Source organism: Hipposideros armiger, unplaced genomic scaffold, assembly GCF_001890085.2.
Source record: "Hipposideros armiger isolate ML-2016 unplaced genomic scaffold, ASM189008v1 scaffold_764, whole genome shotgun sequence".
NCBI lineage: Eukaryota > Metazoa > Chordata > Mammalia > Chiroptera > Hipposideridae > Hipposideros > Hipposideros armiger.
Genome location: NW_017732114.1, coordinates 620,146 through 647,222, shown reverse-complemented (window position 1 = coordinate 647,222; position 27,077 = coordinate 620,146). Strand labels below are relative to the sequence as shown.

The following is a 27,077-nucleotide window of genomic DNA, read 5'->3' as shown; positions in this document are numbered from 1 at the left end:
GTCCTCCTTCCTTTTTTTTCTATTTCTTTGTTTCCTTTCTTTTTTTATAGTCAATTATTAGACACTGCCAAGCATATAGCTATGCTTAATAAATATTTATAAACAAATAAGTGAATGAATATTTAATGAATAATACAATAGCTTGACAAGTTCTATAATACCCAAACTATATTAAAATTTTCAATACATAAAATATATTTACCAGGGGTGAATTTATTGCAAGTATCAACACATCTTATATAAAATTATAATTGGAAAGAATGAAACTAAGATAAAATGGCATGTGTCTTTTTAGAATATCTCAAACAAAATATTTTCTCTTTTGCTGCAGTGCAGCTTTCTTATCTACTACAGACTTTAAACTGCTTTACCTTGTCTACCTGAAATTAAGCCGACTGCTGTACCAGGATCTAGTATAAACTTCATGAGATTTTTCCAAAGGGAGGGGAATACATTTTCTTTCTGGGGAATATTTTATAGTATTAACAATAAAGCAATCTGATAAAAAAATGTTTTTTTCTAAGGAAAAGAAAATTGTTGAAAGGAACTAGAAGTTGTAGACTCCAAGACCCCACAACCTGGAGAGAGTAGTGAAATGACTCGCATTCAGACCTAGTGCTCTCGGGGATACTGGTTACATCTGACCTTGTGGGAAATTAATTTTTTCTTTTAATTGTTAGCACTTTTTGTTTTATAACTCCATAATTTCCCATATAACAAAGAAACAAGATTTTATTTTTCATTGCAGCAACTCAATTTAGCATCTAGACTGTGTCTTCTTAAGTTATATTCACTTCTGTAATGGCCATGCAAACTAGGAAAAAGTATTAGCTCTCTCTGGGAAAGCCATCATTCCTCTGCTCCACTGACATCTAATAATAGAATTCCAAGGGTGTCCAACCAGTTAACATCAGCATTGTTTTCAACAGTTAGCTCTGACTAAGGCAAGTATGTGTAGTCATTTTAGTCAGTCACAAATAAATCTCAAATAAAGAGAAATGAGTATTTCAAATACTGTCTGAAAATATATTTTGAGAAAAGCCCATACTTAGATCAAATTACAGTTTTTCAAGGCTAAAATACTTGTTTCTATTGTGTACTAAAATTATTTTTTTAGCAATCTTTGGCTTTTAAATCTTATTTTAGAGCCTAGAAGCATAGTGTCCTTAAAATTCAGAAAGATAGCCACATTCGTGTTCGAAGCACCCACACCAAACAGCCTATCTTTTGTGATAAAGGGAACAATAAATGTCTTTTAATATTAATCTAGTGAGACTTAACAAGATTGAAGATGCTCAATAGTCACGGCAGTGGTGCTCATTCCTGTTTGTTCATCATCATCATCTATGGAACTTTGAAAAATACAGATAACTGGATCCCATTTAATTAGAGTCTTTGGGGTTGGATATATACATCTGATGTTCAGCCACTCTGGGAATACTGGTTTAAGTAGCCACTGGGAGTAGTTTCAAAGACATCGGTATGCCCATTGATGCATTCATGAACCATGATGATTGGTTACTTATTATTTTGAAAAGTTTAGACAGATGCGACTAGTACATTTGTCCAGGGTTGGATCAGTCAAGTGAATGATGTACTATTCCCCACCCCCACATTGAACTCGGAAAGCTTTGCTTTTTCTCGTAGGGTCTACTGATCAATCAACTTACTTAATAGCTTTAAGATGTATTATCCCATATAGGCACTATTCACAAATCAGTGCACTTCTTTAAAAGAAACATTCTGAATTATGAGACTCTTAGGATTTTGCTCTGTTCTGCCAATTTTATTGTACACATATGGTAATGTAAGTCCACTATAATATTCAGGGGGAAAAAACCTATTAGGCAAACTTATATTTTAGACATAAACACCTCATGGGTAGTCCATGACAAGGTGTTTTGAATTTTTATTCAAGTCATTGTTTTTTGTTTTTTCCTAAGAGGATTGTGTTTTAGTAAACCAGTCATTTTCAAAGGACTCTTTTTTAAAGCAAAATGTGTATGAAGTTCTCCTATGTAGTATGACTTTGCTTCTGTGACACAGTAGATTGAACTTGAATTATTTGAATCCATATTTACCTGCAAAACCCTTTAGACTAGAATAGACCATTTAAATGTTTTTAGTTGGCATCTATGGAAAAATGTTGAGAAAGAATATTTTGAATTTAATGATGATGTTAAATGTGTTTATTAAAGCAGAAAACTATCACCCTTTTTTATTACCAACTAATATGTCATCAAATTTCATCAGCCCCTATATTCAGATCATCCTAAAATACAGACAGTGCATTGATTCTGTAAGAAATTCCAAAATCTAAATATATTGAAGAAAGGCTACATCTTCCACAAATGACTAAACACCTAAAATAGATACCGTCCTATATTGGGTTTCTGAGGTTCATGTTTACATTTCAAAAGGTTTTACTTGATATTATATGCCTTTTGCAAATGACAATGAAAATCTTGGCAGCTTGGAGTCCTCACCTGTTTGATTATCAGGGGTCTGAATAAAGGGTTTTCACTGTATGTCTACACAAACATGCTTATGTTTAACTCAGTGTATTGGGCATTTTTGATCTGTAGACCCAAGGGCCATTTATGGTGTAAATGATGGAAATGTGCTTCGCATGCAACAAAGGCCCATATTATTGAAAGGTAAATGTTACAAAAATAATGTGTAGTGTAAATGCATCTTTAAAATGACCTAGAACATTCATCTTTGATGAATATACTTTTTCTGCATAATATCATATTTATAAAGCTAACTTGCAGCAGCAATGGTTTTTTTTTGGTGACAATTCAATATTTTGTTCTTTTTGTGGGTGTTCTGTTTGTTTGCAGTCAGATGAGTGAGCCTCATAGCGGTTTGACGCTCAAATGTGCCAAGTGTGGAGTAGTTTCAACAACAGCTTTGTCAGCCACCACCGCCAGTAACGCCATGTTAGTCCCAATCATTTACGTCTTCTTGTTACAAATCTTTTACAGTGCATGTGAGAAAATGCTATGATGGAAAAAAAAAATCATGTTTGTTAATGCTAGAGCTAAGAGTATACTTAAATATTTATAATTGGCAACTGCTTTTATAACTATTGTGGGATTGTCTATAAAAAATAAATAAAACTATCAAATGTTATCTGCTTTGTGGTTTCCAAGTTAATGTCTTGGAGCCACATAAAAGAATGCTTTGCTGAGCGGGGGTTTGGTTATTGCCTGGGGTGTGATGTGCAGCTTCGTAAGGTTGCTCTCTCTGTCTCTTAACAGGGCATCCCTTTGGAGCTCCTGTGTGGTCCTGCCCCTCCTGGCTCTGACGTGGATGTCTGCTGTTCTGGCCATGACAGACAAACGCTCCATATTGTTTCAAATACTTTTTGCTGTGTTTGATTCATTGCAAGGCTTTGTGATAGTCATGGTCCACTGCATTCTTCGCAGAGAGGTGAGATATATAATTCTTTTGAGAGAGAAGAATGATGCTTAGGAGAGTATGTTTCTTGTTAACAAACATGATCTTTATTTTACTATTTTGATCTTTAGATTAAAGCTAGTCTCCTCTAAAGACAATCATTTGGGGGTCAAAGCTAAAACACAGTTTTATAGTGAAGTTCAAGAGAGCTCCTTGGACTCTGAAAGTGATGGATTAAAAGAGCTGGGACTATGCAAGGGAAAACATAGCCAGAGGTGCCAAGAACCAGGGAGAATAGATGCAGTAAGGGCTAGGATTGAGTCATAGATATGGATATATCTTTTAGAAAAACTGGTGGTTAAGAGGGAAGAGTGTCATCTTTTTAAAAGGTATGGTTCATAAACATAATGCAGTGATATTTCGTAAGCCCATTCCCTACCTTGTGCTTCGATATACAGCATATCCCTATTCTTCATACTTAACTAATTTTGTTTTAGATAGAAAATGTTGAAGATTAATGAAGTTCTTTTGTCTCTATACTAAGTTGCGGTTAAGGTTATTACAGATGAATGATTTTGAAATAGATGTTTGTGCTCAGAAAATAGAAAAAACGTGCACAGTAGCACATGAGAGCTAGTAATGGTCCCCAAGAAATGCAGATCTATAATCACAGCATTTTTCCAGGCCATGGTCAAGGTTATTGTCACCAGTGAGGGAAAAAAAGTGATCCTCTATAAGTGGAGATACTAACTTGCCCCAAATCCACTCAGAACAGGGATGGATTTCAGACGTGAGTTGTTTAGAGACAGAATATTTTTTTCCAACCAGTGCCAAAATTATTCTGAGTGTTTGCAAGCACTGACACAGTATTTACAAGGTTTATGAGTCATTTTAGCATTTACTCTAGGGATGGTGGCAACTAAAACACACAGTGACACAGTGACACGCTAATAATTTTGGGAAAATGGTCTATGCTGTCATTTCACATTATCTATCTTGTATGAGAGCTTTTTGATGATGTGCATATTACAAAAAGACACATGTGTATATGAGTATACACCCACATAGTTTTTACAGTGATGTGTGAAGGTAACCAAAGGTTTTTATCTCATTTGCCAGATGGGGAGAACAATATTTCTGAGCTACTTTAGTATGATACAGATGTCAGCAATAAACCCACATGTGTAGTCTAAGAATATGATATGATGAAAAACAATGAAAACAGAAGAATAGTGACTTCACATTGCAAGGAGAGGGTATTTCATGATTTTAAAAATCAGATTTAGTTCACAGTTGCCAAGCCTTATTATTTCCACATCACAAATTTCTACCTAAAATATCAGCATTAAAAATCTTCCAAAATCTTTATAGCCCAAAGTTAAGTAAAAGTTAAAAAGAAATTGAATCATTTAGGGTACTGTTGTTCTCCAACTGTAACTACCTTGTGAGTCTTTTGTATTAATATTATCTCTAATATGTTTGTGTGACAATTGTTCAGAGTAGACACATATGTTTTTTTGATTGACCATTAAGGATGAACAGTGCTGGTTTAAGCGAGATACGTGATATATCTGTGTGAAATTTTCAAAAGATGTAACACTTTAGATGTTAAAGAGGAGAAAAGTGTCCCATCTCTATGTAAGCTTCTCTTTTTCTTCAGAAATGAGCTTTCTAGGTAGCCTTAGGTTGTGATAAAAATATTCAGGTTTTAAAGTGACAGATATTTTGATGGCTTACTATCAAAGTTTTGCTGCTTACATGAAGAAAAATATTTGGCACAGAAATTTATTTCCATCAGAAATTTTTTATACTTGCTAATTGGAATCATAACTGTCAAAACATTATTTAAGGATAATTAAATTACATCATATAATAAATGCTTCTACTAAAATAGGTATCTGTAACTATGTTTCCTGTATTAATAGGGAATAGGAATATTGGCTCCATTATCATTGCATTTTCAAACTGAATAATTTTATAATTGATAAATTAATAGCAGAGTGCCATAACTAACTTTCATTCCAACACTAACATAAAAAATTGCATGTCCAATATTCTCACATTGACCCCTAAAAATACCCTGTAGCACTCCTATCAATACACAGCAGGTTTCAGCTATAGGGCAAGTCTCTTTCAGAATTCCTCAAAGGAAGTTGTTACTGAACAATCGAAAGAATCTTGCTTAAATTTTGTAAATCCCAAGGACCACATAATAAGGAGGCCTCTGGGTTCACAGAAACTCTTTCTGACCTTCTAAATATATATTACCTGACACTACTAATGGGTCAATCTCCTATTATCTGTGATCTCACTGCCCTAGCATTCACCCAGGAGAACAGAAGCATCTTCTCATGCCCTTGGTGTCTCCTGTGAACACAGCATTCCACAAAAACACACCAAAGCAAATGGACTAAAGAGCTACCTGTAAAGTATTGGGTAAAGACTCATATCTATGAATCGACTTGATAATCCCATAGGAGATCTCACAGTTTCATCTCTACTGCTTTTTTCCCTTTAAAAGATTGTATTCACAATACCTCAAAATCATCCACATGGATTTTTCTTTCTTAAAAGTGTATAAGCAATGTGAAAAATATTTCCTTCAATTTAGAGACGGGAAAATAGATATACATATTTTTATTTCTATGTATTTTTGATACACACTTACATAAGTTGGTTGTTTTTAGTCTTTATTGATTGTTCCAATATGAATTCAAAAAGCTTTATCTATATTTACTTTTGTGATCTTCCTATAAAGGAGGTAGATATATACAAGGGAGGAATATAACCATGTAGTCTAAGAAGGAGAAAAGAAATGAAATACTATAACTGTGCTATTTTAAATATGATGTATATGGGCTTAATTTATTTAAAAAGTGCCTTTGTTTTTAGTGGGTGCAATTTTATAACCAAAGTAATTTCAAGTCAAGAGGGAAGGGAGAAATAATCACGCTGGTACTGTCAACTCAGTTAGGTTCCACTTTAAAAAAATAAATTGATTATTTGCATAACAATTTATTGTGACCTCCATAGCTGACATTTTAATAATTAAACTTCATAAAATTTGTATTTTTAAAAATACAATTTCTTCTTCTGAGCACCTTTCTCTTCTAAATTGCTTTAGTATATAGATGCCTCTGACAAAAGAGAAAAAGAGGCAATAAGAATATATATATATATTTTTTTTAATTAAACCATCTGATTTATCACAACACACTGCTTTCAGCAACAAAACCTAGGTCTTAGAAGCTAAGATGTATAATATCTAATAAGACAGACGTGAATAGAACAAATATAGATGCTTCCTCCATTGATCAGTCATTTCTTGATTAGAATTCATTTGCGTTCAGCCCCTAACTGTATCTACTATTTACTATTTTCCATATGGTTATGGAAATTCAAACTACACGAGTTATGAAATCTTTGAAATAGTTGCTGTTGCTAGGAAACCACTTTCTTGGTGCCTGCACGTTCTCCTCCTCTCTGTCTCTGGCTGTGCCTGGCTCTAAGACAAACTTACAGCTTGATGTCAGAGGGGGAGAATAACAAGATTGTGACACAAAATGAGCTACAATAAACCCTTTCACTAAATGGACGAGAAAAAGGAAAGTGCTTAAATGGATAATTTTATTGTAAGTCTCTGAGGATCCTGTGGCTAGTCGGTAGTGCCAGTAGCAGGGCCAAGCTCCTCTTTTCTCTTTCCTGAGCACTGGCAGGAGGTCTAGGCCGCACCAGATGAGGCCCCAGAATCTTCATCCAAAACCCATGAAGCAGTTTTTGTAGCAAAATGCTTAAAATAAACATGAACAGATTTTTTGTTTTTTCTCTTTCTCCCACTCCCATCTACCTTTTCTTTCTTTTTCTTTTTTTTCTTTTTTTGCTGATTTCCTATTTAGTCTTATTATTTGCATAAAGAGTACAGTTAAACAAAATGATTTACAAACACATGAGAGTGAATTATAAAACAGACAAGAATCCTTGCCTATCTAATCTGAAACCAACATTCTCCTCAAAGAAACCACTTTTAAAAAACGAAGCCAGTGGTGGTGAAGTAACTAGACAGCCATTTGAAAAGAGGTCATATAATATAGTTCAGATGGAGAATTGCATGGATCTCCAAGCTTGACTATTAACAAGGAAATGAGGTGTGACTACTGTGGAAGGGTTTATCTGTGCCCTCCCTTAGTGAGGGGTGAGCAGGGCTTTCAGTTGGTCTTTGAAGATGAAAGAGTATGTGACAGGAGACTTTAGAACTTGTCAGGTCCTCAGGGGAAAATGGGGTTGGAGGATTAAGCAAGCAAAAGTTTCAAGTAGAGGAAGATGGCGAGACGTTATTAGACATGTGGTTTCCATAGAATGGAGCTTATGGAGAACAGTAGAGACTTGATTCTTCTCTGGCACTGTCTGGGGCACATGAAGGCATAAGGCAAGTGATGTGATCCTGAACACCAGAGTGATTTTTTTGGTTTTTTTACTGGCTATAACTGCAGGATTAAGAGAAAGACAATACTGATGACATTTGAGGGTGCAGCGCTGATTAAGTGATGTTTTAGAGCTTTCTTGTTTGGGGTGTTTGGTGGCCATAGTGAGAGGCCACATGAAAATTGTTCAATAGGTTCTAAAGAGTAAGCGAGTGGCCCAGGATGGGAGGGTTATGGTACTCATCCTAATATTTGTAGCTTTCTCACAAGAAAGTCATGAATGAACAAGGGTTTAAAGGAAGAATGGAGTAGGTTGCTAAGAGCTTTATGTTTTTCAGACTGAATTGAAAGGTCAAGAGGAAACACTATATAGATAGTTGTTTTTAATAAAATAGGATATGCATCTGGAAATGGGAGAATGGCTAAAGTTACTCCAATAAAGCTGGGTTTTATTACAACAGAGAGTGGGGAGCACATAGGCTATCTTGAAATAAGAGCATAGACATGACACAAGTGAGGCTGATATGCTTACATTCCTATATACTTTTCCCAGAAATCACCAACCTCCCTGCATCCAACAGTCATCCCATTTCTTAGGCAGGAGAATATAAATCCTATCTCTTTTTCCAGATTAGGCTTTCCTAACTTAAGCATCATGGCAATTAGGTCATGAATATTTGCATCAGTCTTAATCTGCACATGTGGTTCTCTAAATCCATGCAGAGGTTTAGGAGCTTAACAAAAGCATAAAATCAGATGAGTAAGATGGCACCAGTGAACAAACTGAGCTGCAGAGTTCATGGCAGAGATGGGCAAGTTCTGACATGTCTGCCAGGGAGCGTCCAACCGTGGCTTGCTGTTACCCAAAATTCTGAGGACCTGGGCACAGGGACAGGCAGATTCCAACCCCGTCTCCTTTCAGACCCCTAGGGTCCTGCTTTGCAACAGTGTTAAACTGGTGACAGGAAGTTTAGTATGTCTGGAATAAAGGTTTAGAATAACTACAAGAAATAAGAGGTCATGAATTAGGTTTTTATTGTTTTGCCTCAAAGTGAATGGTATAAAGTTAAAATGAAATATCTTCTGTGAAGACACAGGTGGTGGTGTCTGGCATAGCACTTGCCTTTCCTCCTTTTCTCATTTGCATGCTAAAAAAAATGTTCAGATCACCTATGTGAAATGTCATCTGAGGAAGCTCGTGTGACCCCAAAAACTGATACAAAAAAGGGAAAAGCTATAATAATTTTGAGATTAAGTGAAAGATCATTTAGGTGTTAGAGGATTCCAACAGAAAGTCACTAGGACTGAAATTGGAGACTGAAGTCCATATTTTTCCTTCAATGTGTGGCAATTGTTCCTTCAATGTGTGGCAAAATAAGCCATTTTTGTTTATTTTCTTTGTTATCAGAAAAGTCAGGTAATGTTTTTATAATGTTGCTTATGTCAACTGGCATAGTACATGTGAAATTCAGAACAATCTTATTCATTTAATGATTAAGTTGCATGATATGTATACGATTAAACAGAATTAAGCCATTTGTTAAAATATGAATCAAGGGAAATAATAGTAGAGAAGGGATTCAGGGAACACAAAATAAAAACACAGAACACATAAGAAACTTCCTTTCCCTCCAGCAACAACCTAAAATAATTTCAAGAATGTGACTTTATTTCCTTTTTTGGCTTAAAAGGATCCTCAGAATAACTGGAAGTACATGTTCTTAAAAGGTGAAGGTTTGGGGTCTGAGCTGCTCTGTACCTAAAGACAGAGCCCATTTCAAACAGTGCAGCTCTCTCCTGCGAGGTTTCTCTCAACTGCATCGCTGCCAAACATATCTCGGTGCTCTTCCCCAGCAATTTCTAAATCTGGCACCGACTTGCACAGTGATACTCTGCCAAGCCGCCTTCAGAGCGAGGACCAACCGAGAAGCCCTCAGCTTGCTGCTGAGGAACTGAACCAAATTGCTCTCGCCATAGGAGAGAGACAGGAGCGAGACACACCCCTGCAAACCTCTTTGAACTCATGCCTCAACCAGGAATCCAGCCACCAGAAAAGGGTTTATAGCTTTTTCAGGAATTTTTAGAGCAGCCCCCAGCAGGAAGTAGTAGGGATATCTTTGGTGGTACTCCCTTTGGATGCTCTCAGACAACCTTGATAGCTTATTCTTTTTACCTTACCTTATTTTTGAAGATGCTTCTGGCCATTCTTTTTTTTCATTTCACAACATGACATCAGATTTCCTTGAAGTCCCCTAAATATTCTGAGACTATGTAAGTATCTGTTCTTTGCTACTCTTCTGACATTTTTTAACTCGCAGTCTGGTTGTCAGTTAAGGTAAAAGAATCTATCACAGAGTTGTACAAAGAGAAAAAATTTTGATCTCTAGGTTTTAACTGCGCCATAATTTGTTAAATATTTTTATTATTCTGTACAAGTTTATTTAAAAATTGCATTTACTGGTCTAACAAGAGTTTAAAAAAATACTATTGTAAGAACTCAGAGTTACAATGCATTTAATATCTAAAAATAACTTTTAAATGAAATTGCAACCTAAAATAAGTGGCTTGTCCTCCACAAATAGTAAGTCACCTTAAAGAGCTTAAATAATAAATATTTGAATCTTCTAACAATTATTCTTCTTCAATCTTATCACAAAGCAAGAAAGGCACCAAGACTATTACTGTCCAGCATTGTAAATATGGCTACTGGCACAGAAGATTTTAATTTCAGGATGGGCTAGCTATGTCTAGACTCTTTCTTTTTATTTGTTTTTCATGCTTGCTTCTTGTCTGGACTTAAGATCCTTGTAGAGTTGCTTTAAAAAAAAAATCCAGTTGTTCTCCATCAGTACAATTTACATTGATTCACCAAAGATGTCTCACTATTTTCTTAAAAGAAAATCTAGTATAATCGAACTTCCCTGATAGTGCTGGGCAAATATTTAAGGTGAATTCACCTAGATTACCTGAATGCATTTTAAAGACTTTTAAAAAATCAAATGGAGCATTTGGAATCATTGGAATTTCTTCTGCAAATCTTTCCGAATTAGAAGTAACAGAGGCACTAAAAGTGTCAGAGAATCTGACACTTAAATCGTGGCATTTATATGACCATTTAAAATGACCTTGAATTTACTAGAGACTTTTTATGCTTTTCTGTTTTATATTTCTTCTGAATAGCATTGACTGATTCATGAAGTTGACATCATTCTCCGGTGTAGAAATGCCCTTCATCCATTGTCATGTTTGGGAGTTTGGGAGTTTAAGGTCTTGATTTTGCCTGTGTGTGTGTGATGAAAAAAGAGATTTTATATTTTCTTCAAGCTATCAGATAGTGGATTTTGAAGAGAAACTTATAAAAGTTGTTTTGCATATTTCATTCTCAGACAAAAATATCCTTGACAGCTACACACAGAATGTCTGAAAAGAGGGTGGTTAGCAAGGACCAGTTAATCTTTGCTTTATCATCAAGTGCCATCTTTAGTAATTAGAAATAGATTTCATAAACATCTTCATGTGACAAGCTCTTGGAAGGCAACATTTTTAACATATTTGTCTTCCTTTATAAATTATTCTTCTTTAACAGTTGTCTTAGGGCACAAACAAAAAGTTAGCATGTACCTATGTTTTTGACATTGGTTCTTAGGATTTGTTTTCTAAAAACATATATACTTTCATAGTGGTTTTCTCCAATGCACATTTCTGCATAACAAATACAGTGGTCATCTGGCAAACACCTCACTCTTTACCAATTTTTTTATTATTAATATGTCATTTTAGCTAAGAAGGAGAAGCCTTAAAGCCTTCACACCTAAAGAAACTAACTTTGTCTATGTCATGTCTCCTTCAAGGGGGAAGCTGGAGGAATTAGTTCTAAATATCCAGTTCTTCAAGAAAAGATGATCAGATTAGATTTCACTGAACCTGTACTTTTACTTATGTGTTTGAAAGAAAAAATAAGAAAATTACCTTGCTCACCTATATCAGGCAACTCCTCATTCTTCTCTCCACCCCCCCCCCAACATCACCCCTCAGGAGATCCCAGATTTAGAAATACTATTAGAATCAGAGAATGGGGAGATCAGAGAGCACTGAGTCCATCCCTTACTCCCTTAATTCGCACCTGTAGTGATTGCATCACCAGGACTAGAATCTGAGGAGGAGAAATATAAATGGACCAAGGTCTCATCATTGAACTGGTTAGCCAAGACTGTGGTGGTGACTAAACTCTATGTCACTTTCCGAATCTTGCAATTTGGAAAAGAGACTGCTAATGACTTATGATATGGGTGAGAGGAGGAGACAATTACTTAATAGGTTCCGTGTTTTTCTGGCCAACACATATACTATGCATGTCTTACAACAAAATAATGTCAGGATATTTTATATCATGATGTGTTTACCATGGTCATGTCTACAGTGGCGCTTCAGCAAAATAGGGGAAAAGCCACTTCATCTGTGCTTTGTTTTTTAATCCAATAAAATAGGTTATAATGAACTATAAGGAGAATGTCAATAATGTAAAGTCAGAAAAACAAAATATTAGTAAAATGACCTTGCCATTGACTGGGATAAGAAGCTACTTGTGATAATGTCTATCAACAGCTTGTTAGGAGCCTAATGAGCCACAGGAAGTAGAAAGGACACACTGATGCAGAGGCATCTTGTGATCAGAATAACTATGGATCATGTGTTTGTTATTCATCTATTCATGTTGATTCACTTGTTTAATAAGAGATTTAATGTTCTTCAAATTGCCTTGTGATAATGCTTGTTCTTTACTTGGAATCCAATTGTGAATGGATATTATGGAAGTTTGGCTTTGCTAAGTGACCTCCCCTCCGCACCCCAGCCCAAGACAATCAACTATAAACAGCTATTTTTGTTATCTTTTTGTTTTATTGTGTTTTGTGTTTACATCAGAGCACATAGTACTTGAAGATAGACAAGAAATAGTCTCTCCAATAGGATCCCTTACGTGAGGCATAAAAGGAAAATCCCAAATCAATGTCAGTCACAAGATCATTGAGTAATCTCATTTTTCACTATGTTTAAAGCTGTTATAAAGATTATGCCATACCAAATAATAAATCCTCCTTGAATGACACACATAGTGTTTGTAACAATGGAAATAAATCTGCCCTCTGGCAAGAATTATTGCTGTTGAGTCAGACATAGCCATTTTGATAGCTGAGGAGTTCCCAGCACTTCCCTCTATAGATTATGGCAAGTGATGAATTTCCTTGGCGTAGAACACAGTGGAGGTAACCAGTATTTGTATTAGGAAATAAACCAAATAGGTATTAGATCATGAAAACAATGATAACCACTTTCTCTGTTGATTGCCAATGTAGGCATTATCTGGTCATTTCCAAGAGAGAAGAAAATTAACGTTTGTCATATTTTTCACAGGTTCAGGATGCATTTAGATGCCGATTGAGAAACTGTCAGGATCCAATCAATGCTGATTCTTCAAGTTCTTTTCCTAATGGGCATGCGCAAATCATGGTGAGCTTTTATTTTCCCTCTGGTTGTTGACTGAGTCATGATTTCTCAAGGGAATAAACAAATATTCTTTTTAGTAAAATAGTATCAAAGTATTATTCTGAGTAACCTTTGGCTTTAGTTTATTAACAGACTTAGAACTCTGACACCAGGAACTATTTTGTCTGGATTGCTTAGGAATCCAGAATCTATTATTGGTGTGTTGAGTGTGGGGTTTCTGTGCAACAGCAGAAAGTATTTTCACACTTGCACAGAATCAGGGATAACTAGGCATCCATAGGATCATGTTTATTTACAGATCAGAACACTACGGACCTGCGCTTCTAGTCTTAAAGCAGCGGTTCGCAGTCTTGGTTACACATGACAATCAGAATCTATACTCCAGATCAATGAGGCTGGAACCTCTAGGCTGGAACCCAGGCACTGATGGTTCCAGTATGCAGCTTAAGATGAGAGCTACTGCCCTAACCTATAAAGAGTAGCCATGTTTCCTGTAAAAGTCAGCTATCGCACATGAGCTCTGACTACTATTGCAATTAAAGGTTACTTGAGATATAACCACTTTGATATATTTTAGAAATGAGATAAGATTTAAACTATGTCATTAAAATCAAGGCTTAACTAGGTTTTTTTCTTACTATATATATGTTTTTAATTAAATTCATTTGGGTAACATTGATTAATAACATTATACAAGTTTCAAGTGTCCGACTTGATAATACATCATCTGTATACTCCATTGTGTGCTCAGCCTCTAAGTCTAGTGTACTTCCGTTACCATATATTTGACCCCCTTTACCCTCTTCATCCTTCCCCTGCCCCCTTCTACTCTGGTTACCATTCTATTGTTGTCTTATCTACGAGTCTGTGTTTTGTTTGTTTATCTGTTGTTTTATATCCTACATATGAGTGAAATCATATAGTTCTTGTATTTGATTTATTAATAATGTTTTTGGATCAGGCAACAAACAAATAGTCTAAATAATATACTAGTAACTAAGACTTGAGAAGGAATCATTTTAATTCCTTCTCAAAAACAAGTAGCTACATACTGATATTTTGAATTTAAAATATTGATTAAGATGAACTAATTTAATTTTACCATTACAAAAATAAACTATTGAAAATAAAAGTATGGGGAAAATATGAGGATGGAACTACACTCTAGCAGGTTCTAGACCAGACTGGTGTTGGTTCATCTTCGATTTTAATTCCTAAACCTGAAAGCCTTTTGTCACATTTGAGTGAAAATGATCATTAGAAAAACCTGGTGTGACTATGAAGGGCTTGACAAAGCTGTATTATAAGATGCTATATTACAAGCAATATATACATACAAACTGAGTGCTTTAAAAATACAAATAACAGAGACATTTAAGTACAATCATAATGCACATTTTAATCTTTTATTGTGCTTTAAAGAATTGCCTTAAAATTCTGTCCTTGAGGTTACAATGGATATTATATTGCCTTATTAAAATTGCATGTCATGTTTCCATTGATTTTATTCAACATTTGGTCTCTAGGAAATATTCTCAAAAACAATTTGATTATTCCTTGAGAATTCCTTTCCACAAAACAATAACTCGGTACTGCCTAGTCAGATATCTGTAAACTTCAGATAATCTGTTTAGTAAAACTCACTTGAGGTCTTTATTAAATGATGATTCTATGTCTTATTATTTTTTTGTTACAGACAGACTTTGAAAAGGATGTAGACATTGCTTGCCGGTCAGGTAAGAATATTTGGATTTTGAAACTATAATAGAAATGTTAAATCATTTTTGTGGATTTTGATTTTAAAGAAAATGTTGCAGTTTACACATCACATATTCATGTGGTGAATAGAATAGAATATAATGAGTTCTATTTATAAATAAAATCTTTCAAATGGAAGCACTGTAATAGCAGAATGGGAGAGAGGAGGGAATGAGAGAGAAACTAAAAATGGTTAGTTGGGAGCTCCAACAGCAGAAAAGCATTGAATTGAAGACATAAGCCTTCCATTCCATTGATTAGGTGTAATCCCATTGTATAATTAGATGTATAGTAACACCTTGGTTTGCGAGCATAATTCGTTCCGGAAACAAACTACTCATATTGCAAGACATCAGTCGTTTACCAAGTTAAAATGTATTAGAAATGTTTGCTCGTCTTGCGGAACACTTGCAAACCAAGTTACTCACAATGCAAGGTTTCACTGTAATTCCATTGTCAGGTGTAATCCTATCAATCTGGTCTCTCTGTGTCTCAGTTTCATCATCTATGAAATATGGGTTGTTGTAAGGATGAAATAACCGTGTGTGTGTGTGTGTGTGTGTGTGTGTGTGTGTGTGTGTGTATTTATGTATCATAGCTGCTGCTGTTATATTTTTAGAGGGGACCAGAAGAAACCATGCAGCACACCCTCCTTTACAGTACTAGGGTCCCATTGAGTTTTTCTGATGGTTGCCCTCCCGCCTGTGCCTAAACTCACCCAAAGTAGATAACTCAAGAGTTTTAAAGGAAACCACATTTCATTTTTTGGGTGATTCCAGTTGTTGAAATGTTCCTTTACATTGAGACAAAATATACCTTATTTAACTTTTCTTCACTGGCTTTAGTGTTGCCTTCTAGAAGAAGAGTGGATAGCCACTTCATCAAAATAGCCAAATATTTTAGAGCAAGTATCATTTAACCCAATCTAAGTCTTTTTTTTTTTTTCTTCTCCAGACTAAGCAAACCATGTTTCCTCATTATTCCCAGCATCTTCCCAGGCAGGCATAGTGTCCAAGTAGCCTCCAATTTGTTAATAATTTTAAAATATGGTGCCCAAATGCACGCATATGTATCCAGCATTCTCTTTACTAAACAGCTGGCTCTTTACTTACGCTGATGCTGTCTACATTTGCATCTGATTTCATAGCAGCAGGTAAATGCTAGTGTCAGCCAGTTGTCACCTAAAAATCCCTAAGACTTTTTGTAGTAGCTGTCAGGGCTTTCCAAGACTAAGATTATGTAAAGATTCTGTGGTTTTTATTTTGTTTTTCTCCCCCTTGAAGAAAAATCTGGCCTTTGCTTTTATATCTCTATTTGCTATTATCTTACTAGTTTTGGATCATTATTCTATTCATTTGAAAGTGTGTGGAATTGAAAGTTTGATTAGAACACCTTCTAAACCATCATCCAAGCTGTCAAAGGAGTTGAATGGGATGAGATGAAGTTTGGAACCCTGTCGTGTTCTGTAAGGCACCCCTACTCACCTCATGTGTAGTTTTCAGATTCAACTGAAAACCATTAAACATCTAGGCAGAGTCTAAGATCACAGAGTTGTTATAATAAGAATCTGAGACATTGATCTCATGTTCTCGTTCCTGAATTCAATCAGAATACTTTCTGTGGAGTGTGGTTACAGTAGAACAGTAGAATAACTGGCATGATTTGGTAACACATAGTGGACTTGTGCCAGTACCAGGAATCACCCTGTCCGTTTAATACCTACCAAAATATTGCTAAGACACAGAGTTTTGTTTCCAAAGTTTATTATTTCCCTCTTTGGAAAATTGACAAAACATTTTCCCTGGTTTCATCTATTTTCCATAATTTCTCAAAGATCACTAGCCAAGGTGCCAGGATCCAAATCTGTATTCCAAGATGGGATGTAATTTTCTGGGTCTGGAAGTCTGAATTTATTTAAAATAATTAGGTGTTTATTTAATTCCTATTTATCTTCAATTTAGTTTCCTTTCCACCTCTTTTGGTGTACTCTTCACAGTTCTCTTTAATAGAGAAGCAAAATAGAAGCAGTTTTGTCTTTTCTTTACCAGCTAATTAACATTAAACCAGTGGTTGTCAAAGTCGGGTCCCTAGACCAGCAGTGTTAGCGTCACCAGGAAACGTGTTAGAAATGCAAACTTTTAGGCCCTACCGCAGACCTACTGTGGGTAGGGTATGGTAATCAGTGTTTTTACCTGCCATCCAGGTAATTCTGATACATTGGAGAACCACTAAACTAACCTATCTGTGGTCTCATTTCTTAAGTGTTCATCCTGTTTCTTCTCTTTTGTTAAATTACCTCTTTTTTTCCAGAAGGCGTTGCATTCTGATATTTCTAATGTAGGCCAGTACATTATTTTATTAGAAAACATTGTTTTGAATGTTTTTATTTTCTGTCTGTGCCCTTTTTTAGCAGAGCTCATCAGGAGCTTGCCTCTGAGTTTTTCTGGAGATTTCTGTCCATGTTGAGTTATATTCAATTTTAAAGCCTCAATTCATGGACTCTGAATACTTCTTCTCTATGTTTTTTTGAAATTCACTTTCCCAAAGGGTGGAGTATATATCTGATTATACACAATATTCAGGTGCATTTTATTTTGTTTTTGTTTTTGTTTGCATTTTGCCTTTTACAACTTTATTAATTTCTCTCAAAAGTCCCATGCCTTCAACATCATGTTTGTATGTGTAGGTGGTGTGGATCTTATGTTGTATATTCAAATTTTAGATATCCATTTTAAGCAAGTCTAAGAAGCTGACATATATTTCATATAGAGTAAGTACTACTTAATGAGAAGAATTATCTTTCCCCAAGTATTTAAGACACACAAATTTTTAATAAAGATGGCAATATAATTTGATAAAAATGTGCTCACTATAACTCTAAATATTATTGCATTTATACAAAATCAAACAAATCTTGTACAAATGCATATTATAAAACCAATTATTATGAATGCCTTTATAGTTTATAATATTCATAAAAGTATAAAATTGGGCCGGCCGAGTGGTGCGTTGGTTAAGAATTAGCTTGGGATGCCAGAGGGCCCCGGTTCAGATCTCACATATGAGGGCCAGTGACGCTGCCCTCTACAGCTAAGATGCTGAACAACAGCTCAACCTGGAGCTGGGCTGCCCTGAGTCACCTGCGATGGTGTAGGCTGCAGCCCTTGCTGCAGTGGGTTGCCATGGGCTACCATATGTAGCCAGCAGCCAGCATGAGCAGCCAGCAGCCTCAGTGAGCGGCCGTCCAGAAGCCGGCAACTGATCTGCCTCACCCAGGAAGAACGCAATGATGGTGCCAACTTGGGCCAGTGAAGCAATGTCCTCCACAACTAGATGGAAAAACAAAGACAGCAACTTGTCTGTTCCCCTTCCCTCAATTCCCCAGCGCTGTTCCCATCCTCCAATTCTCCAATAAAAATCTTTAAAAAAAAGTATAAAATTGTATATATATAGATATAGATACAGATAGATAGATAGATAGATATAGATCCTTTAATGCAGTATGATAGGTTTCCATAACCAGCCTTTAAATTCTACGGCTGTGAATTTTGGATTAATTTTTGCATACAGTTCAAGATTAAAAGTATTCTTTCCTGGAGTTGGAGATGTTTTTGAAGTATTTTATTTCAAATATCATTAAATCTATTAATTTAACACTCTTTGCTCCTTAATATTGTCATGTACATTGTTCTTGGCAACCACAATTTATTACCAATTTATTATTTTAAGAGGTTTGGAAATTATGCTTTTAAGCTAAATTATTCTAATACAAAAAGTCACAACCAAATTGTGGATTAATAAAAGACATGTAGAGGTGAAGTGATGTTTTTAGTGTCTAAAATAAAGAGACCTAATAAAATAATGAAACACAGTATCTTTAAAAAGAAAAGATACTACATGAATGATGCATATTTTGAAATAATTTGGAAGGCTTGTCTTTGTAATAAGGAAACATTCATAGATTCCTATTTTTCAGCCTCTGCTTTAATGTACAATGATTATGATGCTATTTGAAAACTGGATAATAATAAGTAAAAGTCAATATATATGAAACCTTTCATGAAGAGACAATAAACCGAATATTTTACAGTTGTCTCTGCCTAATGAAATTTTCAATGGCGATCGCTCTGCTTTGTAGATGGGCAGCTGTGTGGACGTGTTGAGCTGACTTGCACACCGTGTTTTTCTGTGTGCTTTCGGTACCAAAATTACCAAGAATAGTTCTTCAGAATTTCATTTGTTCATACCTCAAAACTGACAGTTGTTCACAACTAAGCATGCTTTGATTCAGTCTGCCTCTTTTATGCATAAAATATGGCTTCCTTTTAATATAGAGGCAAAAAAAAAAGAAAGAAAACATGAAACTATATTTTAATAAAGAATCCTGGGCTCTTTCATTGGTTGGTTTGTTTTCAATTGCTTTGGTTTATGTTTTCATTTTGTTCCCCCTCTTACTACAAGTTGTCATGCATTTTTAATTTTTTTCTAAGTCATTATTTCTCAGGTTTAAAATGGAATGGTGGGTTTAGAAGCTCAGTTTTGTTTCTGCTTAAACTCAGCTGGCAATTTTAATACCTCCTCATAGATAAATGCTTATTAATTTTCAGCATGCATAATTTTTGGAAGGCTTTCTAATGCAGTAGGATGAAATTCTTATTGATTACCTTTTTCAAAAAAAATATCTTAATAGAACTTGTTACAAATACTCTAGGGGAAAGAAGCCTTTACAAAAAAGATAAATTCATGTGAAATATATCCATAATTTTATAAAACCCTATGTGGTAGATTGATGGAGGATACTTCTCTGGTAATCTGCCTTTCCCCTGAAAACATGCAGAGTTGCTTAAGGAAAGGGCACTGAGATTTTTGAAAATCCATTAATCAACTTTCAGATGTTTTGAACATAATCAGAATCAATAAAGGATGATTGAGTAAACTATACTATATACAAACAATAAATAAATAATTTCTAAACATTTTTATTAAGGATATTGTTTAGTAGAGAGAACAGAATACTAGAATAAAGAGTACACATGCACTAGCTTTCTTTTATGAACTCTCATATTTGAATTCACAGTTCTTCATAAGGATATTGGTCCTTGCCGAGCAGCAACAATAACGGGAACACTCTCTAGGATTTCTTTAAATGATGATGATGAAGAAGAAAAGGGAACAAACCCTGAAGGGCTAAGCTATTCAACATTACCTGGAAATGTCATTTCTAAAGTCATTATCCAGCAACCCACCGGTCTGCACATGCCCATGAGTATGAATGAGCTGGGCAATCAGTGTTTGAAAAAAGAGAACAGTGAATTGCGGAGAACTGTGTACTTATGCACAGATGATAATTTGAGAGGGGCTGATATGGACATAGTCCATCCTCAAGAAAGAATGATGGAAAGTGACTATATTGTGATGCCCAGAAGTTCTGTAAATACCCAGCCATCAATGAAAGAAGAAAGCAAAATGAATATCGGCATGGAAACCCTGCCCCATGAAAGGCTATTGCACTACAAAGTGAATCCTGAGTTCAACATGAATCCCCCCGTAATGGACCAGTTCAATATGAACTTAGAACAACATCTCGCACCCCAGGAACATATGCAGAATTTACCCTTTGAGCCTCGCACAGCCGTGAAGAATTTCATGGCCTCTGAGTTGGATGATAACGCAGGACTATCAAGAAGCGAAACTGGATCAACCATATCAATGAGTTCTTTAGAGGTAAGCAATGAACTTTTTCTTGCTATTTGAAATATATAGAGAGAGAGAATGACAGAGACTGATGCATGTGGCTTTGGATTGATGGAGAAGGGTCACATTAGCCTTTGCAGTCATGGATCGGTAAGAATTTTGGGTATGTTGGGATTGATATTCAGAATGTACGTTTTTTCCAGTCATGCATCAGAATCCCCATTATCAAGATTGTGTTTAAAAAGAGGAACTCTCCATATTTAGAAAAGATACCTATCTGTCATAAGTCTTCATTAACCAAGTAGAACATTCATAAAGAAGAAAAACAAAACAAAGATTCTTCTGATGTTTTCTCAAATACCAAAACTCCTTTGGTTGTGAAAGTAGTTTCTGAATGGTGCTATGAACTTAAACCAAGACCTGGATTTTCTGTGGGAGGGCAGCTGCTAGCAATAAGAAAATCAGAATGCTACTATGAGATCTACCATTACACTGATTATAAACCCTATATATTAGATAGATATCTTTCGGGGTAATTATTTTGCTCTTAGCTCTTACAGAATGATGATCACTAAAATTTTTGGTTTTAAATTGTGAGCTCTCAGGAGGTATATAAATTGAGAACGGTAAGAGTCAGACTCTGAGGTCCAACCACATGGCTTTTATAAAAAAGCAAACTCCTCACTTTTCTACCTATAAAGTGAAGTGGAGAATAGTCAACAGCTATCAATATTGTTCATATTGTATTGTAATTCATCAAGGAAGATCTAAGAAATGTCTTACTTTGACATACATCCTGTTACTGTTTTTTATACGTGACTTTTATATCCTTTACCTAGAAATTTTGCTGTAAACTCAGTGCTGATACATTGCATTCTGTATGCAATGTAATACCTGCATTCTTTTATACTATTACCAATTGTTTTAATGACATTATTTCATAAGATACTTTTTGGAAGAAGACACTATAATTGGTCACCTACCCTTTCCATCAAAAGTATGCTGATAATCATATGTTCTGGTGCTCCGAAGTGCCCAGAGTCAATTCTCTCTCCCTTCTCCCCACAAAGTCATGCCTTCTGCATGGTCAAAATAAAGAGGGATCCTGAAAGGTTAGGTTACTTGGTGAGTGGTGTAACTCTGAGGCTTTTCCAAACTGGTTCAAGGAAATTCTAGACTAAAACCGTGATGTAGATGAGATCTAGAATAAGTCCCCAAATTCTAGATCAATCTCAAATGCAATAGGGTTTCTGAGAAGAATCATCCCTCATAGCCAAAGCCATGGCAGCAGTAAGAACCACGTTCACTCCAGAGTGGCTGGCTAAAGCACCCTCTAAACAAAAGCATTCCATGATTTTGAATTAGCCAAAAGCTACTCTTTCTCTATTTCTAACTTGCAATTTCCCAGAGACTGACAGTTCTACTGTAATAACAACCACATAAGGATAAACTACATAATGTTTATAGAAAATCACAAAAGTTTTTAAAAGGGGTTCAGTGAGTATGTATATAATAACATCAAAGTAATAATTTGGATGCAGTACTGGAAAAATCATAATGACCGTATGGAGTCTTCCATATAGAATGGCTCTTTAAAATATGCTAGAGTTAGAATAGGATAGAATAGGATTACATTAAAAATTTTGCTTGTTATAAAAATGCTTCACATCTAAAAGCCTAAAAATCTTTCTGGGTTTGATATTGTACAAGTCATGTGTGCTTGGACAATAGACTGTATTTCCAGGTGCTGTTTGTAATTTTTTCTAAATCTCTATATCCTCATTATTAAGCAGAAGCATCATATACAGCTGTGATTCAGCCAAAAGATCTGCATTTAAATAACTTAGAGATTGCAGGGCTTACATCTTGAAATGGAAGAAAATTCAGGATTCAGAATGAAAATTCAGTTTCTCATTTTAATTTTTTAAAAGAGTTTAATAATAGTAATGGCTTATGGTGGCCATTTTAGAATACAGCTGAAAGAGAATATATAGATATGGGACTGAATAATAAAAATTAGCATTTATATAGCATCTTTCATTAGCAGAGCTTCAAATCACCTTAAAAACATGAATTAATTAATCTTCACAACATTTATGTGCAATGGATAAGTTGTTATAATCCTTGAAGTCAAGTCATTTGTTCAAGGTTACAGAGCAAGTACATAGCAAGTCTAGAAATAGACTCTTTCTGTCCTGGTCAATTTTATGCTATCTAAAGAGACTGTAACGTGCCTGAACATTAGCATGAGAGTAACTTGAAAGTTCACTTTAACCCCTGACACTTGGCCTTAGAGTGAATAAAGATGTGAGATGGATAAAGTGTAGGTGTATATAACTAGCAATATTTGGAGATAGGACTGTGGCTCCTGCTAATAAAGCCAGTGTTATGGCTTTCTTAATGAGCAGAGTGATGCATTGCCAAATAGAGATGTCAACTCTGCTAGACTGTATCTGCAGGGCCAACCAATGGGGAAGATGATATTCTGACCAAAAACAAGCAGAAAGATGGCTGGAGTATCTGCATGGAGAGTGGGGATCAACAGTATCCAGGAGGTGACTTGAGTCTTAGAAGATGATGTGAAGATGAAAGTGGGTGAATATGTGCATGACATGAGGTCTAAGCCATAGGAATTTGAGTCTTCTTCCCCTCTGAGTGAGGAGGGAGATTTCAGCCACAGGGATGTCCTGCTTGGGAAGCTGGGGCAGCAGAGGATGGCCAGGAGCTAGGATTTCCTCAAGGAAATAATAAGATGTTCTTATTAATTCAGGACGTTTCCTGAAGAGGAGTTGGTGTTTACAAATTACCAAGGTGGGAAGTGGTGGCAGGGAGAAAGAAAGAGGGTAAAAGCCCTCAAGTGTAGCATAGAATGCAATATTAATGAGGAAAAGCGAAGAGGGAAAACAAGAGTTGAGGGAGAAAAACAGAAAGCCAAAGAGTGGGTGAGTGGGTGGAAGTTATTTATTCAAATAAGCAGGTGGCAACAAAGGAAGAGGGAGGCTCCCCAACCCAGAAGGCAGTGCCAGCAGAAAAGGTGTCAATCTCCAGGGGAGTGTGTTCAACTTATCCCCAATTATTGAGTGTGGGAAATTTATGCATGAAGTTGTTGGCATGAAAGAGATTTCCTCCCTGCCTAATAGTATCTTGTTTCTTTCTTTCTTCTAAAGTGTTATCTGCCAGCTTCCAAACTGTATCCAGTCGCAGAATGGACAGGTTAAGCAATTCTGAAAATTTAGATTTAGTTTTCCACCATTATGGAATAATTTAAATATTAATATGGTAGAATTTCTCACAGTAGCTCCAGCTCTAGAGGTCTTCTAATTGTTTTGCTTTAAGGTTAAGGAGAATGAAATTGTCATCAGCATTTAAGTCATTCACCTTCAATTAATTAGCAAAATATTTTAAGTGTGTGGTATGTGTATAATGTAAAAAATACCACTAGTTGCTATGAAGCAAGTGGGGGAAGAGAGGTATCATAAGTCTCAAGCCATTGAGGATTATGAAATATAGTTTAAATCTTGGATTGCGGTTCTACTTATTTTTATCATATATATATATGTATATGTATATATATATATATATATATATATATATATATATGTATATATATATATATATATGTATGTATGTATGTATGTATAATATCGTAAGAAGATAGGTCAGTATTTTTGAATCATTGGAACACTGGTATTCAACAACTTGTAGCCCTTAGACCTGATAGCAAACACTGGTATTCAACAACTTGTAGCCCTTAGACCTGATAGCAAACATTTCCTCACTCAAACATGTTCCTAACTTGTGTACACATCCCAGGCCTGTTTGGTACATGACCTTTTCTTCATCCTTTCCTCCCCTATCACTCAGGGTTGATACTGGTTTCTGTGTCTTTGGTTTCTGCCCCTTGAGGAGACTGCCAATAGGAAACACTGGAGAGATTAGAGGTTGGGGGAAGAGATATGTCTCCCCTGCTCTTTCTGCTTTTGGCAGCACCTTGTGTCTCTTTAGCTACAATTCCAGAAGCTTCCAGCTTCTGCCAGGTGCCTTGGTCCCTGGGCTTAAGTCACTATGCCATCTCTTTTTGTCCACCCAGGCTGGGGTGGACAGTCACTCCTCCTGCTAATCTCTGGGTTACCTCATGGTCCATTATATGGCTTCTCAGTTCCTCCATCACTTGAATTCTTGTGAAACAATTGGCTCAAATGTAAATATTGAAAGGGTTTGTTATTCTCCTGAAAAATCTTGCATGGATTTTTCTATTAATAAAGAAACTCTTAATAATCAGAGTTAGATAGATTACAAAATGATTTTATCAAAAACAGTTTTGCTACTCCAGTTTTGTGTCCATTTAGGTATAAATGTATATGAAAAATGCTTAGATATCCTCTCTCAATTTATAGGTGAGTGGAAAGGGCCACCATTCTAGGCTAAATGTTTGTACTTCAGTTTTCTCCTGGACATGAATTATAGAGATCGCAGCATAATGGATTTTAGAGGTAAAACATTTTAGCTATAATGTCACATTACAGGTGCCTCTCTTACAACTATTGTGAGGATCAAATTAGATAATGTATGTGAAAACCCTTTGAAAATTGTAAGAAGTGCTTCAGATGGAAGGTTTTGTTATTATTGTTTCATTACCATTATGTCTTGAATGTCTGTGAAGGTTTGAATGCTGTTCTAAATCGATATTCAGAATATTAGAGAAAATGTTATGGCCTCACTTGAGAAGTGGGGGACTGTGTCACTAACGGAAACCATCATAGAACTGACCATTGTGCAGAGGTATCTTTTTCTTATTTATTTTTTCCTCCTGTAGCTGTGGGGAAAGGAAGCTTTGGCCTTCTTTAGTGCTTTGGTTTTGCCCCTGGGTTAGGAAATGTTTGCCTTCTATGCAGGCACACAAAATGAGCTCAAATAAAAGTTATTTCTCAAAATATTCTCAGGTTTTATTTCCACAGATATTTTGAATGGACTTGGCATCAAAGCTCTCTTTGAGTGGGTTCATTGCTCACTCTGTAACAAACTTCTAACGGCAGTCATACTGCCATTTATTCGTCAGTGGAACTGATCTCTCACTGTGCATCTTCTAGTGTCTTGTCCAGCTTAATTGGCAGTGACACAATGAAGTGTCCCCTTTGACAAAGTATTCATCTTTCTACAAGACTTGGATATGGAGTGATGCCTCTTTGCATATATTCACTAAGTATTCCTCTGAGTAGCCTCATACCATCTTGCATTTTCTTACTCTTAAATCATCCTAAGGAATCTTCCTCTTCTGTTAGTGAGAAGTCTGCATTCCTCTAAATTGTCTTGAGTCTCTTGGCTGTCAACTGATCCAGTTTTGGTGTAGCTTCTCCAAATTGTCCCAGAGTATTCCTGAGGTAAAAAGAAACAAACAAGTCACATTCTTTTAGATGTGTTTGGCTGCCATAGTGTATCTCCTTCAATCAATTGTCAATAATTTTGTGAATGTCTACTATTGTACCAGGCCTTCTGCTAGATGCTGGAGACATCCAAGTGATCAAAACAGATGTGTAGCCTGCCCCTGTGGTAAACAAACCCTATGGAAGAGAAAGATCATTAACCTTTAACAAATGAATCATCTCGAACAGTGTACTATGCTGAGAAATAACTGTGGAATGTGAGGGGGCCTTCTTTAGATACATGGTCTAGGGAGCCTTCTGAAGTATAAAGAGTGAGGGGATGTTTCAGGCAAAAGAAACTGCAAGTGCAGTGGTTCTGGGGTAGGAAAGAGCTTGGAATATTCTGATCGGATTACAAGGCCTGTGTAGCAGGGGGCAAGCTCCTTAAGATCAAGTTGGAATAGGAAAAAAAGAGATTTTGCAGGGCTTTCTAAAGCAAGAGAAGCAAATGAGGACTGTTAAGCAAAAGATTGTCATGGTCATTTCTCCATCCATCCCTTTAATGGAATGGAAGACAAAGGGTTAGGATCTAGTGGTAATGGGAGAGAGGGTGGAACAGATGCTGATGGCAGCTAGGAGGCTACTGAAATAATCCATACAAGAGATAAGAATGCTTTCGACTCTATAGGGATGCAAGTGGAGAGGGCAGTTAGATCAAGATGTATTGTGGAGGTGACAGCTGACACTTGCTGATGGATTTGTTGTGCAAGATGAGGGACAGGAAGGGATAAAGGGTGATTCCTCAGTTTCTGATTTGACCAACTAGATATCTTTTTTCAGGGATGGTAAAACATGAGGAGGAAGGAGGGTGTTTGGAACTGAAAAGATGGTATTAAAAAACATGGAATGAATTATATTATCCAGGAGAGAATAT

At 35.9% G+C, this 27,077-nt stretch overlaps 1 protein-coding gene and 1 long non-coding RNA gene across 2 annotated transcripts in view; one reads left to right on the top strand and one right to left on the bottom strand.

Moving 5' to 3' along the window:
- LOC109373971 (adhesion G protein-coupled receptor B3-like) overlaps window positions 1–27,077 on the top strand; it is a 178,926-nt gene that overhangs the window by 128,394 nt on the left and 23,455 nt on the right. Inside the window, exons 9-13 of the mRNA XM_019628233.1 lie at window positions 2,844–2,942; window positions 3,264–3,435; window positions 13,236–13,331; window positions 15,025–15,064; window positions 20,164–20,810. Coding sequence (XP_019483778.1) covers window positions 2,844–2,942; window positions 3,264–3,435; window positions 13,236–13,331; window positions 15,025–15,064; window positions 20,164–20,810 — 1,054 coding nt within the window. The remainder of the gene's footprint in view (window positions 1–2,843; window positions 2,943–3,263; window positions 3,436–13,235; window positions 13,332–15,024; window positions 15,065–20,163; window positions 20,811–27,077) is intronic.
- The window catches only part of LOC109373972 (uncharacterized), an 89,341-nt gene continuing 87,362 nt past the window's right edge, over window positions 25,099–27,077 (bottom strand). The window contains exon 3 of the long non-coding RNA XR_002122326.1: window positions 25,099–26,156. This is a non-coding gene — a long non-coding RNA (uncharacterized LOC109373972). The remainder of the gene's footprint in view (window positions 26,157–27,077) is intronic.